Genomic DNA, 21,409 nt, shown 5'->3' with positions numbered 1-21,409 from the left:
CGCGGAGGGACTACCACTCCCAGCATGCCCCGCGACAGCCCCGCCGCGGGATGCCGGGGCGCCGCCGCGCGGGGCCCGCCGGGAAATGTAGTGCCAGCCGGGGCCCGGGGCCCCGCGGGGCACGCTGGGAACTGCAGTCCAGCGCCGCCACCAGCCCGCTCCTCCCGGAGCCTCTTTCCCGGCCTCGCGTATTCCCGGGAAGCTCCGGCGCCCTTGCCCTGGCACAGCCTGAGCAGCCACCCGCAGCCTGTGCAAGGCGGGCAGTCCATGGGCTCCGGCTCTGCTCTGCCGCAGCACACAGTCCCGAGCGGGCAGGGCTGACATGGCCGCGGCCCCCTCAGGGCACAGACCCGCGGGCTCCTCTGCCCCGCTGTTATTATTACAAGATAAAAGTTCACCGGCTCCAACCCCGCTATGTCACTGCACGCAGCAACAGAGCTGGGAAGTGTGGGCTTCACAGAGATACAGAATCAATCTGCTTTTCTTGGGAATTTTTCCCAGCCCACTTCCCCCTGATTGGAGAAATAACCGGACAAAGTTAATTGGGGCCCTGACATAAGAGAGGGGGGAAAAAAAGTCTCAAAGTCATACAATGAGCACAGAATTTATTTAAGACAAGCAAAGAAGCAAGGGGAACACAAGCAAGGAAAGCCGCTGTCCTTGGCAGGATGACTGCTGTGAGCAGTGCACAGAGTGCCTTCAAAGCACAATTGCTTCCCTAATGACTGCAGCAAGAACCATACTCAAACTCACCTATGTTTGATTAGAACAATCAAAAAAACCAATAGGAATTTCATTTTCCTTAGGAGAAAATGTCCAGTCTCGTAAAGAATCCCAACAGAGCTGCGATGGCTTTTTCCGCTGAGGTAAATTCAACAGGAATTAGAAAACATTTTACCAAGAAACAGAATTTCCTTAAATTTTACATACAAAGAGTGATAAACAGGTTTGTTCCAGTTCAGCTGCACGCTGGGAGGCCCAGGGCAGGAAATACTTGAGGAGGCATTACACTCAGGATGAATATGTAGCTTTACAATAGGCCTACTGTAAATGAGGTTATCAAAATTAAAGTATCTAATTCTTTACGTTTTGAACTATTCAAATACAGAAGATTATTCTTCTAACTGTTTGCTACTGCTATGGGAAAAATTAATCCTATTTTAGATGGAGAACACTAAAATAAAGTGTTAATGTTGCTAAGGCCACAGAAGGTACCACCATCAGAGCAGGGGTAGGTACTGACACCTCATGCCCTTTATCTCAGATGATGATTCATTAAGAGACTGAAACAAAATAAAACCGTGGTTAGAGCTGGAGTTCCAGCCCTGGTCAGCAGTGCATCAGCACTCAGTAAACTAGTCCCTGCCAGGGGGGAACACAGAGACATGGAAGTGAGAAAACAGAGGCACAGAAAGACAAGTGACTTGCTCTGTTACCATCCGGTCAGGGGTAGAGCAGGAAACAGGAGCAGCTCTCCCAAGCATCAACCCAGCCAGCACCCAAAAATGCTACATCAAAATGGAAGGAGCTCTCTGACAGGTCTTTGCTCTTACTGTATAGTCAGGAACTGATTTTGTGACCTTCCAGAACTCAGACTGGACATCTCTGGTAAAGAAACACACTGGACAACTTCACGGGAAAGGCAGGATGTTTTTCTACAAGACTTCCTGAAAAGTTCTTGTGGCTTTTGTGATAGGAGGATCAGAGCTATTGTCAGAGCTGAAACCCAGCACTGTGACAAGCAAGAGAGCATTGCCCTGAAGGCCTGCTCCAGGGTCTGCTTTTATTCTCTTCAAATCTACAGGCAAATTAAAAGAAAGAGAAAACAGAAAATTATGAGTCCCACAAGTATAGTAAAGTGGATAAAAGTGCTGGGCATGGCTGGTTACTTGGGTTTTAATGAAAGGGTATGGACACAGTGCAACTGCAGCACATTTCACTTTGTTCCCTGTGTAAAAAATATTAATAAAGATACCAAAGTTGCTGGCCGAGCAGTTTTTTAGTCTTAAAATACTTTCATGTCTTCACTTTTTTTTCATTTTTTTCCCCTCAACTAAAGCTTTTAAAACCGTTTCACAGGCAGTAAACCCAAAGTATTGCCCCAGCTTGATAATGACATGTTTGGAACTTGATTTAGACTCTACCACTCCACCTAATCTCCAAAAGATTTGATGCTTCCAGCAGCAAGCTTGCAGTCATTGTAATAAATCCACAAACTCTGACATGGAAGCTACAGTATCTCCAGAAAGGAGGTTGATTAGAAACAGTACATTGTAGGTAAACCTGCTGAGGAAGGAAGGTTTAAATTTGGACAGTGTTTTTGACAAATTGTGGCAACAATTATTCTGTTGAAGGGCACTAAGAGGAGCATGTTACTTTAACACCTTATTTTCTTGTAGTTAATAGGGGTCATTGAAGGGGTAATGGGGGTGTCCAGCATCTCTGGCTACAAGCTTTCCATCCACCTGTGAAGTAAACAAGACAAATGCGAGTCAGGAAGATAAAAATCCATTCTCACTCTCAGTTTCAATTTCTCCATGGTTTAGATTTCTAAACCTTTTTATCTCAAACATCTGGGAGTATATTTTTCAGCTTAAACAAGAGCTGTTCCCTCTGCTCCCAAGTCCTCTAAGCATTTCTCAAAAGACAGATTTCTGTAGCCTAGAGCAAGAGCCTTTCAAGCTGCAGAGACTTGAAGAACTAGATTAAAAATAGTTAAAAAAAGCCTTTTGCCTTGTAGCTGTTCCTGAGTAAGTGTTGTAACACGCACACTTCCAAAACACTTTACTGGAGTTGGAACCTCTGTTTCCACGATGGAGTCGCTGGGCTGCCAATGATTAGAGATGGATAAGATGAAACACACTGGATGACTTGTTCAGGGCCACATACTGATGCATTAATAGTGTCACTGCACTCCTTCATAGCCCTTTTTGTTTAAGAACATTTCCACAGAAGACCAGCTTGTCCAGCTGTCACATGGAAATACTGAGACTGATCATAATCAAACAGAGGCTCAGGCTGACCCAAAAGCAGATGTGGCCATGCAGAAGTCTCAGCTCCTATGTCCCACCTCTGGGCATTCAGATGCACAAGCTGCATTTCTAGTTGCACTGAATCCATTGCAACACCCCCAATGTGTGAGGAGCTGAGGTAAAACCTCGTCTGTAACATTTGGGGAAGTCTGGGTGCATTGGCAGAAGTACACACACCTCCCTGGGTGACAGGTGAGCATCATTCACCTACAACTTACATTAAGCAACTAATGACTGAATAAAAGTCGTGTCAGAGAAATCACTGATTTTTATACACATAAATGTGGGTTTTATACATATAAAGGTGATGTTAGAGATCACTCAAAATGTTCCGGGGCCAGAGGGAATCACAGGGACTTTCAAACCAGGTATCCACTAGGAAACGCCTCCATCAGCTTTCAGTATAAAACCTGCATTTCAAAGCAACAACTGGAATTCCTGCTATTGAACTGTTTAGACGAAATGAGTCGCCTGGGGGCACTGCAGAGCACAGAACGAGGGTGTTACGGTTTAACGTTTGACTAATGCTCTGATTAAAACAAAATTAAGCTGCAGTGAAGCTGTCAACGGCAGGCAGTCCTTAAAACTGTGGACAGAAGTGTCACAGTAGCTTCAGGTTTCCTCACGTCCTCTTGAGAGCCAACAGCTTTTTCATATTCCTAGAGTTCAGATTCCTCCTTTTCCCTCCCAGTTTCTTCCCCCTGCATATTTCTCCACAGCATGCCAAGACAGCAGCTGCCAGAAGCAATGTTTCACATCAGTGATTCCACTCTACCCCAGGAATTTGAGAGAAGGAGGGGGGATAAAATCAGCAGTGAACACACTGCAGGTGAATGGTAGTTTACTATTAAAAATAGGTCATGATGTGTACACGACCATCACTCCTCTCCTGGCTTGACAGTCATTTAAGTTTCACTTCAGTATATTCCTTGGCCAATTATGTGTTTCCAAAAGTTTGGATTTCAGGCAGGTGAAAGGTCATTTCCAACCTCTAACTAGGTAATGAACAGTTAAAAGTATAAAGCAACTTAAATTGCCTACACGCAATGTAACGGCCTCTCCTCAGGCTTTAACACAACAAGGAAAAGAGAGGCACAACTATGAGAACTTGTGGTTATAGATCAGTGAAGCAAAGCAAAGAAGAACTGTCTTGTCAGATAGAACAGGAGCTCTGGTGTCACTGCCATATCACACTTCGAAATCCAGAATTGAATCTGTTAAGTCAGATTCAAAAGAGAGATAGGCATGAAAGGTTAGATAAGAATTTTAATTCACAGTTGATGAAAAATCTTTCCAATAAGCCCAGAAGCGATGGGCAGGAGACAAAAGGTTCCACTAGAGATCTTACAGCTACAGAGCCATGATTTAATTCTCCTCATCTTGCTTCTTCCTGTCTTGTTATCTGACGATATGGCAACACCTTTGAAGCCCAGCTGCATCACATCCACCCTCTCTCAAGCTGGATGGGCTACCACTTTGAACTGCATTTCATCTCTCCTTTGTGAATCCCTGTGATCCGATCAGGTCTCCCAGGAAACAGCAGCTCATCCAAGCCAGGCTACATTCTAGTGTATTTTGTAGTTTCGTTAACAAAACAACTTTGTTTGCAGCCTAAGTATGAAAACACTTCGAAAGAAACACGCAGTCAGCAGCAGGTGTGCTTGTCACTGCCACACTCACACAGAGCAGCAGCTAAGCTTGCCCTTTGGTGTACAGACTCCTGATCCATAAACACAGAGATAATTTTGGCTGCAAGGATGTGGGGGTTTATATTTATGCACACATACAGTTGAAAGTGTGGCCTTGAGGCTCTCGTAAGCCCCAGGGTGAGGAACAGTTGGAAGTTGTAACAAGTATCTAACCTCGACATGAGACAGTCCTTCACCACCCATTCACAACTTCTCTTTTCTAACTCAGACTTTGTCACTGATATGCTCTCCAGTATTCAAAAAAACCACAGTCCTGGAGAAAAGCTTTCCCCAAGGAACTCCTATAGCCAGCAGCCACTGACTACTGAAGAATAATCTACAGGCAGGCAAACTGCTGAAGAGGCAGGGGTATGCTTGACAGCTTCCAAATCTGCTGAGAGATTTCCTATATCTATGCAATATATGATAGAGAAGGGATAAATCACTTCAGATTCATTATAGCACAACTATAGCAATTCATTATAGTTGCCATATGTTGGCCAGTGATGCACCTCTGCTGTATAGTCAGAAGCAGGATGATAAGAAAGGAGAAACACTGAAGACAGGAGACAACAAGGCACTGAGTATTTTTTTTGCAGTGAGGGAAAAAGAACAAGGTCCTTTAATATAATAAAAGAAAGACTAAGAGGACTTCAACACTTACAAGGCATTGGTTTCTCTCAAAACAGAGAAGCATCTGCCAGCACATGAAGTAAGGTTTTGTGTGACAGTAAACTACTGATGCTGAAAGATGCTGCAGCTAACAGATTTGGGAAGAGAAATACAACATCCTAAGCCAAACTCCTTATATTGGAGGAAAGTCATTACAACAGATTCTGAAAGGGGGAACTTGCAGTGGAGGGGAGGGGATAAATTCCCAGAAGTGACTTCCACAATGAATATGGAGAACTAACAGTACCCTGAGTCTTCACTGATCTTGGAGGTTTATGGTATAAAGTAAGCAGTGACAGCTGGAACAAGGAGAACTTCTGGAGGAATGCCATGGACCTCAGCCTGCTTGGACTTGTGAAGAGCAAATCAGCAGGAGTTTGGTGAGATCTGAAGTGAGATGGGACTCTGACTTAAAGATCCATGGATGGGTCAGTAATGGGAACTCAGGAGAGGGTCACCAGTGTCCAAAACAGAGAAAAGTTTTCAAAGAGTTACCCCTTCTGTACCCAGACTTTGAAAAATTCTTTTCTCTCAGATAACCTAAGAAGATGCAGTGTTCTTACGAGTAAGTAGTTCTGATGGGGAGGCTAAAGAAAGAAAACTGTAAAACCACAAGTTGTGGCCATAGGCACACACCAAAAACTACGGGAAACACGAAAAATTTACCGTGATCATTGGCACAATGTAACGCCAGTTTTTATTCAGGCTTGCAATGTGGCTCATCTCCTGGTCTGTGAGGCTGAAATCAAACACCTGAGAACAAAAGCAAGGGGCTCTGATAAATAACCATAAGTTGCCATCAGTTTGTCTTCTGCTTATACATATGAAATTCCAATTAAACTCATTGTATAACAAACACCAAACAAAGGCTGAGGTGTTCACACACCTGCCAACTCTAAGCCTACACTGTTACTGGATAGTGCCCTTCCACAAAGATAAAAGCAGTAGGACTGTTCCTCCAAGTAAGTGCTGCCTATTCAATCAATATTCTGTTCCCATGTAGATTTAAACCTCAAGTAACAGAATTTATAGGAATTTCTTGAGATTTCTAGCAGCACACTACGTGGCAGAATTTGGTTTAATGGGAGTAACAGCTACAGAAACAGCTCCTAACTTAGAAACAAGTATGTAACCAGCCAATCTTAATGATTAAGGGCTGAAAAAAGATCCCAAGCAGTGATTCAGAGACATTCCCCAAAATTATTTAAAGTCAGAGTTTTCAAATATTTTTTAAAGTGAACTGTCTCTACTTCAGAGCAGAACTGAACCACACTTATTCCTTCAGCATCACTAGAATGGCAGTTTGCTGCAGAAATAGTCACCAGCTCTCACTTGCAGGACAGAGAAACTATTACTCATAAATAAGAACCACTGAACATCATTAAATAAATGAATAAATTTGTGTCTCAAAAAAATTTAAGTAGAGATTTTTCATGTAGACTTCTAAATAATACCTTCTGATAACAAGACTGTGCACGTGCACATCTACACACACTCACACACTGAGTTGCTTAAAACCCATAATTTGTTTTTAAAAAAAAAAAAAATCTTTACCCTCCCTTTTTAAGTGTGTTGATGAACAAGTACGAACCAAGTGTCTCAGCTTGTTGCTCTGCAAGTCTTAGGACAGTGTATTACTCACATGAAAGGGAATTGATGAAACTCCTTTCCTCCATTTCAGCTTACCTGGAGATTCTGCTGAATGCGAGCAGGAGTGACGCTCTTGGGAATGGCAACCACTTTACGCTGCACTTGCCATCTGTCAAGAGGAGGGGAGGTGAGAGATTTTGTCTGTATGTGCAGTCCAAGAAACATAAGTATTTATTTTGGTTGAGCAATAATCTGTGGCAGCAGAGATGCCACTTCTGTTTGCATGTGAAATAAAAATCCCCAGAGGAGGAGTGACACAGCACTGCATGGTATTAGGAGCTGGTGTGTCCAAGCTCAAGCAAGGCAGTAGTCACTGGACTAATTAGTGAGGGGAAGATGTTCATGCCCTGGAACAAGCAAGCAAGTTTCAAGTGTTTTAAGCTAAAAACCCGAGAAAGAATCAGAAAAACGTACTTGGGCATTTTTTGCAAGTTGTAATACAACAATTTCCGAGAAACTAGATGAAAACCCAGATCCCTGAAGTGCCTGTCTGGTGGCTTCAGCACAAAATCTTGAACATGTTCAACTGGCAGGATAACTTGCTACTGCCCAAGACCGTGGTAGTGATATCAACAGATATAAAGCCAGTCAAAAAATGAGGACAGAAACCCAATTTTACTTTACGAGGTGCTGATCACGTTCTGGATATCACTCAATCACCTTGTTTCCCAGTATCCAGTTTTTGCTATATAAAAACAAAGCTGCAAACAGTTCTTCAGTGCAAAGGAGGAAGGTCTTTTCCTCACTCCCTCTTCTTGGGAACCCACCTGAATGCAGCAGCAAGTACTAGAGTGTTCAAGAAATCGGCCACACGTGAATTCAGTGGGCAGCACTCACATGGGGTACACTGCTGCCTTAATTGCCCTACTGCTATTTCCCAGAAGAAAATGTAGTTAACTGTCCTAGACATGGATCCAGGCCCTAAAAGGATCCTTCTGATCTAGTCCATCCACCTGTCCTAAGGCAGGACCAACTCTACCAGCTCTCTAAGACAAGCACCAAATAGAGTTTGCTTTTGGCACTCCCTGTGATTTTAACCCACACCAGTGGGGCAGAACACATACTAAGCAGATTCCTTCTGGCTTGCATGTTTTGCTTTATTTAAGGCTGGGTCCCAAACACCACCTCTCTCACAATTGTTCTGTACCTGAGGATGATCTGTGCAGGTGACTTGCTGTATTTTTCCGCAATTTTTTTGATGCCAGGTTCTTCCAGAAGCACGGGCTCATCCGGGTGTTTCCACATACGGTCTGGAGAACCAAGGGGACTGTAGGCAGTGACAACCAGTCCTCGTTTCTGGCAGTGAGCAATCAGTTCGTTTTGGGCCAGGTAAGGATGGCATTCCACCTATTAAAATGACCCATGGAACAGATATCAACACAAAACTAAACAAATGGGAAGTAGAGCACTGCAGAACCAAACACATCACAGGAGCTCATTCCAGATTCTGGAAAACCTTATGAGGATTATGAAGATTTAAGTTAAGGTATAACCAGGAGAGTGAAGAAGTGACTGGTGGGCTAAGTTTACAAGAAACAGAAAAGAAATCATCTAAGCTTAATGCTGCATTTTCCCCAGGTACCAAAACAGATCATACAGCAAGAAAGGAAACTCTCTACAATAAGGATTCCCGTTACTCCTCACCATCTTTCCTTCTTACAGACTAAATTGTTCCTCTTGTGCTAAACACGAAGCATCGGTTTGCAAATTCTTCACTCTTTTGGACAAACAGGAAAGGTATTTGCCTTCTTCGTTCATCTCACCTGGAGCACAGCTGGTTTGACCGTAGCCACACTTAGCACATCATCGATCTGCCGACTGTTGAAGTTTGACAGCCCAATGGCTTTCACAAGACCTTTTTCCACCAGTTTCTCCATAGCCTTCCAGGTATCCTTGTAATCGGTGTAATCGTAACGCATCGTGTTATCGGGATTCTTCGGGAAGAGATTGTCCCCTCGCCTACGGCATCAAAGGTGAAGGGTAAGTACACGTATCACGTTATTTACGTTATGTTAGTTCTTCACTAAAAGAAACCTTCCTCAAAGTATTCTTGAAAACTTATACATAGTCCGGAGGGCAGAGCACAAACTGAGTGAATTTATCTGTTCAATTCCATTATATGACTAAACCTCTAAGCAGTTATTACACAGACAGTCTTCCTACATAAAGTTGTTATACAGCACTTTGAAGTAGTTACCTGGACTACACAGAACTGATAAGCCACTGTACACACAGCAGCAGCTCTTTGCACACTTGGATCCTAACAAAACAGCTGATTTAGGGAGCAGCAACTCAGAGAGCAGCTTTGGGTTTTCAATTTATTTCCAAGAGAGGACTGGTATTCTTCATAGGTTGTTTGGAGCTGCTACCAAAGGGATCCTGGGTTAAGAGATATCCAGGAGAAACTGTATTCTCACAGAAGTCTTAACATGTACACATTGGTTGGGTGTGTTTCCTACCAGTAAGTCACACCAACACATTTAAAAAATAAAATTAAAAATAATTAAAAAAAAAAAAAGGCCAAAAGAAACAAAGAGACACAAAGAACCTAGTTGTGCCAGGTGACACCACCACAGCCAAAGGGCTGTGACTGGTCCCTGAGCAGTCCATGCTTAAAAGGGTATAAGCAATCCCAGTGGAAGAGCACTGCTTCATAACCACCACAGGACTTTGCTAGCTCAGAACTCAGACCCTTACAATGCTCTAACTAAGCAGGGAATGGTGTGAGAAATGGCAGCAGTTGGGGACAAGGGAAGATGGCTCTTCATGTCATTGATAAATCTAGAACCAAAAGTAACTATGAAAGCTTTATGAGTTCCCAGCTCAGAAAAGCAGCCTCACATGTCAAGAGCACTGTGTTAAGTGGGGGTAATTTTCAAGACCTAGAAGCACTGTGATTTTCATTTGGAAGTCCTTTGCTCAGCTTCCCAGGACAATAGGCATTATAGATAAGCATGCATTAAAACTGTTATGTAGAATAATGGAAAACTGGAGAGTGAAGAGTTTCCAAGGAGAAGAAAAATGAAAAGTGCTTTATTAGTGTCAGTTGTGTCAGCAGTTGTGTAACATCAAGCAAATTTAAACATTACTAATATCTAAACATACATCATGATCTGTGTTTCTGTGTTATGTGTCATTCTCAAAGCAATATTTAATGGGTCTTTTTTTCCAAGCAAATGAAAAGCAAACCTGTTTCACAACAGGGGGAATTTTTAACAGCTCTTCCTCCAGACCAAAAGCACTTCCTCATTCCGTTATGCTGAGGAATATATTTATACTTTGAGCATCTTTCATCTTACTGTTAGTGTTTCACTCTGTAAAATTCAGTTCCTATGACCAGAAGGAGTAAAAACATTCTCAAATCTGCAGAATGGACAGAGTTCCCATAAACCAACAGGGTCTTCCCTGCTGCCTGTTGAGTGAAGACTCCATGCAAACAACCGGTCAGGAGATTTATTCCCCTTGCCTTTTTTTTGCTGATTGTAGTTGGGTGGGGGGACAACTGTTTCCACATCTACAAGGAAATAAAGTATGGAACTCTGCTTCTCATGGGCTTGTAGGGTAATTGCATTTAGCACTTAACTGGAAAACTTTCTCATCTCTTATTTCCTCAAATCGTAGAATTACTGCAATTAGTGTCATAAGAAGTCATTTCACTTCCTCCTCACACAGATACCACCATGATACTGCATGTGCTTGGCCACTGCAGTACACTGAATAACTACTAGTGAAAAGTGTTTTCTTCTTTACAAAGCACTTAATTTTCATTTTACAGATCAGTACAACTAAGGCACAGAGCAGTTTCAGTATTTCCTCAAGGTTACCACACTTCCCCAATGCCTAAATGAAGACACCAGACTATTTTAACTTCTAATGTATTTGAAACTCAAAGACTTTACCTCACAGGTAGTGTAAGATGACAAGCTTCAGTATAGAAACTTGTCCCATAAAGCTTTATTACTTTTCCCAGTTACCTCATCTTGGCACCCATGTCAAATTGTTACCAGTTTAGTGATCCTAATTTCATTACCTAATTGTTCTCATGACTAAAAAATTTATGTAGTTGCCTAAAGATTTTAAATGAAGACTTAATACTCATTTTCCAGCCTCATCATTGCTAAATAATGAGAGAGATTATCCTTTTTCTATTTACAATACTACGCAAAACCATAAGTTTTGTCTCCTCTACTGTATGTTTACAGACATGCTACAAATCTAACAATAAACAAATTCCCACCCAAATGAAATTCAAAGAATGAAATTTGAACAATTGTTTCCACGAACGAATGGACAAAATATGAGTAAGTTGTGTGTAGAAAAGAGTGTCTACTTGACAGTCCACAGGACCACACACCAAAAAACATCTTGCAGGCAGTATACACAGGAAGAAATTCACAGCTCAGAAAAAATGTCCTCAGGATATAACATGATACAACTGGGCTTTCTGCATTCTGTGCCCTTTCCACTTAGTACTTACTCAAAGGCATGAGGCCAATGCATGAGGTACAGGTCCAGGTAATCCAGCTTCATATCTCCAAGTGTTTTCCTCAGTGCTGGCTCTACATCTTCTGGGTGGTGCTTGGTATTCCAGAGCTTTGATGTTACAAACAGGTCCTCCCTTTTAATCACCTTTAAGAAAGGAAGGAGAGCACAATTTACTGGAACGAGTTCAGAAAGAGAATTGCAACAATTACCCAACTAGTTTTAAAACAAAGAGAACAACTGAAGTTTTTGTTTAAAAAAAAAAAAAAGGTTAACACATGGAGCATACTAATTAAACCTTTTGAATGTTCTCCATCCAATAAAACTGGATGGAGAAGAGCCAGAGAAATACACACACTGGCAGGTCCTAAAGTATATCAAATACTTAAGTGATTCAAGGGTTAAATCCTCTACTAAGTGTGATGTGGTCAAAAGAAAGATTGTTCAGTTTATTCATATGTAAATTTTGAAATTTCTATTTAACAATTCACATATTCAAGGCATAACCAGCCAACTGACTTTACTCATCACATGCTATAAACCAAGAATGCTTCTTGTGGAAAGAGCATGGGAAAATAAACAGAACTTTTCCCAAACCTTTGCATTTGAGTTTCCTGGCTGTGGAAGGAACACACTAAGAACTGAGAGCCCTGCACCCTGTCTTGGAAGGGTAAGACTCATAAATAAAACAAACAGAGAGTTGGTTAATTAGGTAATATAAAATGCAAAAGGGAGATCACAGCTGAGGCACAGAATTCCATCACAAAGGATGCTTCTCACTGTCTTATGTCTGACAAAATGTCACTCAAGTCTGTATTTTGAAGAAGCTGGAATGATTAATCCCTTAGTTTCTGTCCTCCAACCATTCAATTATTTCTGTGTTTCACACAAGGTCGTGTTCAAGAAGAAAGATTTTTAAAAATTCTTTTTAAAAATAATTTTAATTGAAATTGTAGATTTAAGTTAGCTGTGAACTGAACAAAAGATCTATGCTTCCCTTTGTGAGTTACCACATCTAGTAGGGAGGAATCCCTGGGGCAAGCTGAAAACAGCCTCTCTCAAGCAAATCACAAAACAAAGAGATTGCCCTAAAGCCAAGGCAAGAGCAGCAGGAAAACAGGAACATGAAAACTTTCTTTCCATGGGCTCTGAGGCTGTACAGGCAATCCTTCTGGCCCCTTGGGCCAACAAGAGCAAGGGGATAAATTTAAGATTCCACCATCCATAGGAATGCCTGTTACATTATATTATACTTAGGCCTTGGACTCTCAGGCCCTGGAGTCACTGTTATTAAAACTTGACACACAATCACTGTTTAAAAAAAAGAAATCAGCACGTATTTACTCACTCATATTTTACCTATAACCACAAAACCTATACTCACCAAATTTGCTGAGGCTACCTACCATTGCATGCTAGACTGGAAAATTAGAGTAACTTTCCATATAAATCGTGGCAAGTATTTTATGTCATAACTACTGATTGTGGGAACCCACAGTCTTTGAACATCCAAACTGGGACATACTTCATGAGGGGGAAATAGGCAGGCAGGCAAATTTGAAAAAAAAAAAAAAAAAAAGGCATTTTCTGTAGCTTCCATCCAAATATTCCTAACAATCTCTTCTCCCCATGACAGCCAGGAGGGTTTTAAGAGCAGAGAAAGCCCTCTTTCATGCCTGCTCTTGGCTAAATAACGAACAGGTGGAGCAGACCAGGAGGAACAGCCACAAATGTCAGCTTCAGAAGTCTGCTTCCAGGTCATGGCTGTAAATTTTGATACAGCACACAGTCAGCACGGGAATTCCTGTGTTTCTACCTTGTTGGGCCCAACGCACTCCTGGAAGGCCTCCCCGATCTCGGCCTCGTTGCTGTAGGCCGCGGCGCAGTCGATGTGGCGATAGCCCGCGCTCAGGGCGCATTTCACGGCGTCCTTCACCTGCAATCAGAAACAGACTGTCCAGTGCCATCGCTGAAAAGGGACACAGCACCGAGACAAAAGCTAAAAAATGTTACAAACTTAGCGAGCAACACTCCCAAAAAAACCCCACGGATGAGACTCAAATGGCGGGACACAGGGCCCTCAGTGGCACAGCCCTCAGGGGGGAGAGGTGATTGCTGGCAGACACTCCAGGGGTAACAAGAAAATGGGCTGTGCACACAGGACCGTTCATACAGGAATGCACCAAGAGAGAACAAATCCCTACTTTTCGCTATAGCTGTCACACTTTTCTTAGATATAAAATGAGCTTTAAGAAGCACTTTTCAAATAAATCAAGGCTTCAGAAGACAAACTTTCTGACCTGACTGACGAATCCACGTCGGTTAAACCTGAAATATATCTCCTCTCACCCAGCAAAGTAAGAGCCTGGTTTCTAACTCCAGAATCACCAGAGTTTGGGTTTGGTTCAACTACTCACACTTAATTGCTAAGATAATGCTATTTTATGGCCCATTTTTCTTTTGTGTCTCATTCTTACTGATTACACAACAATGAAAGTTATTATACTGCTGGGATACTCCTGATGGTGCTCACAACTTTGTATTTTGCTCACATTGAAGGTGTTGCCAACAGCAACACGCCCTTTGCTGCGTATTGTTACACAAAAGCCAGAACGGTTGGGAACCAAGGCGCTATATTTCAAATTTGTATCTGCTTTCGAAAGCTCTAATGAAGCAGAATCACAAAACATCTTCACATGTGGGCCTCAGATATGAAGCGAGTCCAGGAACCACAGAATGGCATCTTTGTGAGGAATCAGAAGGAGCTTTTGAATAAAGATTTTTTTAATAACTGATTGTGCAAGAACCAAGTGCCAGGTGCCAGTGTAGTCATCATCTCCTTTTAGGCTGATGGGCATTTAGTAAAATCTGTTTCATTTAAGTTCCAGTGGATAGCAAGCACATGTTCTCTATGACATCTATCCATCTGAAGCACTACAGAAAGAGTACATCCTACCTGTACTGTGATTTCTATACATTGCTACTCACTGACCTGTCTCTCAAAACTGGGGGAGACTGTAAATTACTCTGGGTAAAATGCTTGATGCAACAGGGCTCTAATGTGTTTACAGAGATCCCATCTCTCTCGCCAAGATATTAAAAAATGTGTCCACAAAGGCTAGAGGGAGATTGGTTTCTTTCAACTTAACCAAAGTACCAGCATTTTCAATTTTAAATCTGACAAAATTAGTAATACCAAGTAAAGGCATGTACAGTCCTGTTTTGGGATGTTAAAGAAAGGCAAAGGGGAATCAAATGTGAAAACATCTCTCTCCTACTGCTGGATTTCATTTGTTTTTCTTTTCAAGAACTGCAGTAAAGGCAGATACAGGATATTCTGACTGCATTCTTTGGCATTTTGAGAGCAGAACTGGAATGTAGCTCAGTTTCCCTTAGCCAGAATGACAAAGCACTTCTATTATAGCAGTGAAGTGAACTCTTCCCTTCTCTAGCAGGATGGTAGTTACAGTGCTCCTTTCACCTGGCAAAGGCATTCCTCAGAAGGTCACTACAAAGTCAAGGGTAGGGTAACTCTGAAATCACTTAAGACATAGTAAAGGCTTTTAAGACTCAATATCTACCCCCCAAAGAGGTGAGAGTTGTGGAGAGGGACAGGAAAGGGAAACTAGCAATGTTCTATGTCTGCACTAATCCCTTATTTCCTGTGTCAGATTAATACTTTTTTTAAATCCAAACAGGTACAAAATTTGCCATAAAATGCAAGTAGGTACCACTCACAGAAGACCAGAGATAAGGCACTAGAAACATGTCTCTGCAAAGCATTCCCAACAGGAGGCTGTATTTTTGTATCAGCATGTTTTGATAAACTTCTAGCACTGAAAAACTGGGACTGGTCATTTCAATAAGGTTTGGATCTGGGAAAAAAAATCTGTATTTTTGTAAACTACTCTCAGCCTACTAAGGCGTTCCCATGTGAACTGAAAGTTCCTGTTCCACATAAAAGGCAAGCAATCAAGAGAAAATGTGCAAAAAAAAAACAAAGGCATTTTTGGAGGGGAAAAAAATAACATATAGATGTAAGTCTAAGAAAAGTACTTTTTTTAAAGGAATTTTTGTATTTTTGAGATTATGTGCAGACAGATACACACATTTTGTGGTGGGGAACAGAGGAGGTGGAGATTCATGTGCCTCTGGCTATTTGGTGGTGTGCAGTAACAGTAGCCAAAGGATCCTTCAATCTTTCCATACATTTTTTAGTTTAGCCTGCTGATTCATGCCTTTCTTCAAATGGTTTGCCCCAAAACAGACACAATATTGCAGTCCATGTGATATTCAGATGGAGTATGACCAGAACATAAATGTTCCTGTATTACAGTTTCTACATATTGCACTAAAATTTGCTGAAAAGTAACCAGATAAGCAAAGCCAACTTAAGAGTTGGTGTTGCCTAAAAAAAAAAAGGGGGCTGCCTCTTATCCTTCAAATGTTGATTTTAAGCCCCTCCCTTAACACATACCAGCAGCAGTGAATTTTTTGTGCCTGTAACCAGGATTCTCCATATTGCCTAATGAACTTCAAGAACTGAACAGTCTCCTGTGTAGCTGCAATCCTGTCACAAGACACTCAGTCTAACTGGTTTTCTGAGGCATGTGTTTCCTCTTCAGCTCTCCTGAAGTTTCACACAGAAATACAACTTCCCTAAGCCCTGTGTCCCTCTCCCGCCCCCACAGAGAGCCAGCCTCTGCCACTGCAGGTTAGAGTGCTCTAAAGATCAGGTGGGGATCAATCCTGAAGCTTGAAAGCATGGCTCACTTGAGAGAACAAAGCATTAAAGGATTACAGATAATCCAGGTGCAATATCAAAAAGCCATGCTACTGATATTCTCGATGCTCTTGTCTGAATGGATTTCTCTTTGAACTCATTCACGCTGTCAGTTCATAAAACTTTTGTACTGTGCTCCCTTCCGTTCAACAGGCCTCTCTATCATGTTCCTATGGAAACATGTAAAACAAATTTATCTTCTAGCATTTGGTTATGTAAAACACAAAACACCCTATTATTTTATAGGGTCTAAATCCTATAAAATCCTATAGTCTTCCAACATGGATTTAGATTCAATAATTTGTCCCCTGTTCTTAATATCTAGGAAACTAGGGCTGCAATGACACCTTTGTACTGGACTGCTAAGATCTAGCTACAGGTCAGGGCTTGCTTACAATCAGGAACAGCAATAACAAAGAAATCACTCAAGCTTGGCAAGGAAAATAACTACAATGTGCAAAATATTTTCCTGAAATAATTTAAAAGCCATCCATTTCCATGCTTGCTTCTAATGCAGCCCTTGCACAAAGGAGCTTTTGACACATAGCCTCTACTTGGGAAACAGCTAGACTAAATATAATCAATGATAATTCTTCTGCTTCTCTGGCTTTTGGCCCTCAGTCTTTAATTCATAACAGCAATTATTATGCCTGAACTATATCATGTCCTTTTAAGGGTAAATCATTTGGATGATCAGCCAAACTGCTGCTATGCCTCTGAATTTTCAAAAGTGATAATCAGAAATTTAAGTCTTTGAAGACAGCAGATATTGCAAATAAGTGACTCCCAGTGACTTCTGAGGAATCCTGTGTGGGGTCCTGCTGCTAGCAGCACTGCTTATTATGGCAAAATCCTGAATTAGGTTTAAATTATACACGAACAGGATCTGTTCCAGTTCCTTTATAAGGCTGCACTCTCCCCAGAACAGTTCATGCACAAAATAAACAATGTATTCATATTTTGTTTGGTTAGTCTCAGACATTTGTTTTGGACAAAGCACATTTAACTGCTCTGAGTGCACAGAAATTCATCCATTAAGTTTGTGCATATTAATAAACTTAATTAAGCTGTCAGTTGATGTTTTAAGTGGCAGAGCTGAACATTCACCCTCGTCCTCGTTTAAGAGGTTGACTGAGCTCTCAACCCAACTCAGTGGCCACATTAGCACAGCTTCCATTCCCAACACATCCACTGTCCTGACAGCTGTTTGGACAGGAAAACCCACAATAAATGGCTCTGAATAGATTTAATTTTCATAGCTTGTTTCCCACCTTCTCCTCTAGTCGGCACGAGAGAATAGCACGTCTTGAGAAGGGTTTTAACTTTCCCTCTCAGTCACGAAGCTCACGTGGGAGTAGCAGTGAGACACACCACATTTACTGCACAGACATGCAACAGTGCAAATGCGTGATCCAGAGAAGCTGTGGATGCCCCATCCCTGGAAGTGTTCCAAGGCCAGGCTGGATGGGACTTGGAGCAACCTGGTCTAGTGGAAGGTGTCCCTGCCCACGGCATGGGGTTGAAACAAGATCTTTAAGGTCTCTACCAATCCAGGTATCCTGTGACTCTATGATTCTTTGAATACCAGCTAAGAATTCCACCAAGCAGTGGACGTGGCCTTTCACAGGAAGCACGTACAATTTCTTCCCCTAAGAATTTATCTTTTAACTAAATGAAAGAGAAAGGAAACGACAGACGAGGGGGAGAAGCATTCCAATAGCAGGCACAGTCCACAGCAGGCAAACATTCCCACAGACTGTTTGTAGTAACACGGGGAATTGTTTCCAAGTGTGGTGTTTGCCAATTCATTGCATTCAGAAGCAGAGTGAATGTCTAATGATACATGAGTCTCTTAGTCTAAAAGCTGGCTGACCCAAGCAAGTTCTTTGTTTTTCTGCTAACCGTTGGCTGACTGCTGGAACAGGACTCATTGCAAGAACAACTACATTTCTTGCCTCCCAAAAGAATGCTTTCTGCTGAGTCACCACCCTAAGCCAGAGGGGCATCTGGTCCAGCTGGCAGCCTGAGGACTCATCAGTGGAAGAACCCAGCACCATAATATTGCTACAGCATTTTCCCTGTCCCACCTTACTCATTGGTCTCTTTCTGGATTCATGTCCCAAAGGACAACTGCCTGGGGTCAGGGTTAACAAGTTTGAAGGGACCTCCTACTGCTGCTTTAATGCCTTAGTTGTGCAAATACACACATACATTCCACTGGCTTCAGTGGACTCAAAGCCAGAACGACTCAAGCAAAGGATTTGGGTCTCAGATCTGGGGTCTCCAAAAAAAAAGGTGCACACACCACAAAGAGTGCTGTGAGCACAATATTGTATTGTTCTCTGCTTACTTGGCCACGGTCACTTTTCCAAGTTCCCAGTCCCACGAGAGGCATCTTCTGCCCATTGTGGAGTGTAACGAAGTCGCACGCTGCAGACATTTTTGCCTAGAGAATAAAAAGAACAAATGGTTTTGGAGCAATTCAGTAAGTTGCAATAATTTACCTCCTCTGCTCCCAACAGCAAAGTTTTTTTTTAATCAAAAAGGAAGGGCTTACAGTGTGTCCCAACATCCTCACAATCTATGTTCCTGCTCTAACAGTTAAAAGACTGCATTCAGGATGAGCTCCAAAGCTGGCTAGCTGATTTCAGCAGAAGCTGAGGAAGTTACTTCCCAAGTTCTGCTGATCTAAGCTTATTAGTGTTACATGTTTAAAAAAAACCAAACAGAATCAAGAGTGGAAACATGCAATGTTGGTCGAATATCTGTCTATGTAAGAGAAACAGATGTTTTCAAAGCATAGCATTCACACAGCATACCTTCCCAAAAAAGATCTGCCTTCTCTGTGTTATCATTTTCCTTAGATAATTAGGTACCAGCCCATAGATGTGTTCACACAGAGAGTTTATATTTTCAATTTTTTTCTTCGCTTATCAACCCACTTTTTTGTACATTTACAGCAGACACCAAACAGCACACTTGTTTTTCAGGAGGACATAACAGCACAGCTTGAGTGATCCTGACCTGAAGGCCACAGTACACCAAGGAGCTGGTGATCCATGGAACAGTTAAACCAGAGAAGGTCCAGGCTTCCCCTGTGCTGCACTTCATGCACAGGGTGGCCTCCAGGCCTGTTCTGTGGGATGCACAACCCAGGACTGCAGGATAAGCTTAGCAGCCACCTGTAACAGGGGAATGTGCAGGCAGCTCAAACTTTGTACCTTGGATTATGCCTCCTTGCTGTTATCTAAAAGAGCAGGAAGTTCTCATGCAAGCACCCTTTGTGTTTGACAGTAGAGGTGATGAATAGAGTTGTTTTCTTGTAAAAGAATTCCTGGGAGTTTGAGTGACCAAAACAGGGTAACCTCTCCTAGGGACAGGGTCAGCTGCCCACAAATCAGAGGAGGTCTGCACAACCTGGGGCTCCCAGCACCTGAAGGGATGCAAGATTATCAACACTTTCCTCTTTATAAGGTTAACTCTCAAAACCAGCATTTGAAGTGATACTTCAGACTCCCAGTGCCCTCCTTACCAGGATTGATTGTAATGGGCCAACAGGTCCTGGTGCAAAACGACAATCACATGAAACTAATGCTCTGGATTTGCACTGACTTAAGTCCAGATAATGGTGCTGAACGCAATCACTGGTGAACCAAATTGCAGGTGTACATCTGCTTTTTGGAGAAGGGGGTCAGAGAAGGTAGAATGAAAACGCCAACAGTATTCTCTTCTATTCTGAGCTTGCACAGTCATTTTGTAGCCAGCTACATGCAAGTGGGTGCTTTTTACCTGAAATTAGTTGCCTAAATAAAGGCATCTTCTTATACTACATAACACAACTAAAAACTTCAGGCTTTTTGATTCACTTTGGCCTATAATACAAATAAGACACCAACCGTAAGCTTTACACAACCATGTTATGCAATCATCTTAAAGGTAAGAGTTCAGCTCGGAAGACAAGGTACACATTTAATTAATAACTAGCATCAGCACATTTTCTAAGATCCATTCTGCTTCATGTAACGTTGTTGTATATTAACACCACCGAGAGATCAGAACTAAAACCTCTGGAAGAATGGAAACACGTCAAAATGAGAGACACTGGAAGAAAATACATTAATTAACACTTTCGACTCAGATTCTTCTCTAAAATAGGAGAGTTAGGAGAACCACTGTATCTGCTAGCCATCATCATTTGGTTCACCAAAAAGCTGGATGCCTCTTCTTAGGAGGGCAGAGACAAAACCAAACACAAAAGCAAACTAATTCTGGACAAGACGGATGTGGGTTTTAGCTTAACAATGCCGACCTATTGCCACATTCACATAAAAGAATTAAATCTCACAGTAATTCAAAGGCTGGGAGGATGCATCAATAACCAGAGTAGCGCGAACCACACCTGCGCATCAACCCAGGGTACAACTCATTTTTAACCAGAAGCGAGTGGTCTTCCGGCAGTAAAACACACATAGATATGCATAACATTAATATGTATAGCTATGCAAATAGGAACACATCGGCAATACTTAATTCGCCGCTACCGAACAGCCGAATGCAGCACAGACGAGGGGCGACCCTCCGTATTTCGGCTGCCCCCGGAGGCGCCAAGAGCGCCCACCTGCCCCTTATCGGGGACGGGGGCGATAAGGCGGCCCCGCAGCCCCCGCAGCGTTCCCGCACTCACCGCCTTGCACTCACCGCCCGCCCGCAGCGCTGCTCAGCTCAGCCCGGCCCAGCTCAGCTCGGCCCAACCCGGCCCTTCCGCTTCCGCACCGGCAGCGCGCCTGGGGCTGGGGGCCGGAGCAGCGCGGGGTGGCGGCTGCCAGGCCGGAGGGTGAAGGTCGGCCCGTGAGGGCTCGGCGGGGCAGAGCAGCCGCCCCAGCGCGGCGCTGCCCCCGGGCGGCGCTCGGGATCCCGCGCGGGGCCTGTCCCGGCCCTGCTGCGGCCCCCGCTCCGACCCGCTCCCCGATGAGCGGGAACTCATCGGCCGCTCCTTCTCGGTCCGGACAGCCCAGACCCCCCTCGCCCCGTTCGCAGCCAAGCGCTGAAGTGATGAATGCGATGGGAACGCGGAGGGAAGCGACAAAAGACACCCCTGGCCC

At 42.9% G+C, this 21,409-nt stretch overlaps 1 protein-coding gene across 4 annotated transcripts; it reads right to left on the bottom strand.

Annotated features, from left to right (window-relative positions):
* Positions 1-579: 579 nt before the first annotated feature.
* AKR1A1 (aldo-keto reductase family 1 member A1) lies at positions 580-21,104 on the bottom strand. Of its 4 annotated transcripts, XM_032696439.1 has the most exons (11): positions 21,006-21,048; positions 20,138-20,179; positions 18,812-18,816; positions 18,658-18,753; positions 13,341-13,460; positions 11,520-11,671; positions 8,806-9,001; positions 8,190-8,389; positions 7,079-7,151; positions 6,059-6,145; positions 580-2,465 (listed from the first exon to the last, which is right to left on the bottom strand). In XM_032696439.1, the coding sequence occupies exons 4-11, from the start codon at positions 18,745-18,747 to the stop codon at positions 2,400-2,402; spliced, it is 984 nt and encodes a 327-aa protein (XP_032552330.1). In that variant the 5' UTR covers positions 18,748-18,753; positions 18,812-18,816; positions 20,138-20,179; positions 21,006-21,048; the 3' UTR covers positions 580-2,399. The 4 variants fall into 4 exon arrangements, with proteins under 4 accessions (XP_032552330.1, XP_032552329.1, XP_032552331.1 ...); XM_032696438.1 differs by lacking the exons at positions 18,812-18,816; positions 20,138-20,179 and having other exon boundaries at positions 21,006-21,104; XM_032696440.1 differs by lacking the exons at positions 18,812-18,816; positions 20,138-20,179 and having other exon boundaries at positions 20,992-21,068.
* Positions 21,105-21,409: the final 305 nt, after the last annotated feature.

This window comes from Chiroxiphia lanceolata, chromosome 9 (genome assembly GCF_009829145.1).
Source record: "Chiroxiphia lanceolata isolate bChiLan1 chromosome 9, bChiLan1.pri, whole genome shotgun sequence".
In the NCBI taxonomy this organism is placed as follows: domain Eukaryota; kingdom Metazoa; phylum Chordata; class Aves; order Passeriformes; family Pipridae; genus Chiroxiphia; species Chiroxiphia lanceolata.
This window is presented reverse-complemented; position numbering and strand designations above follow the sequence as displayed.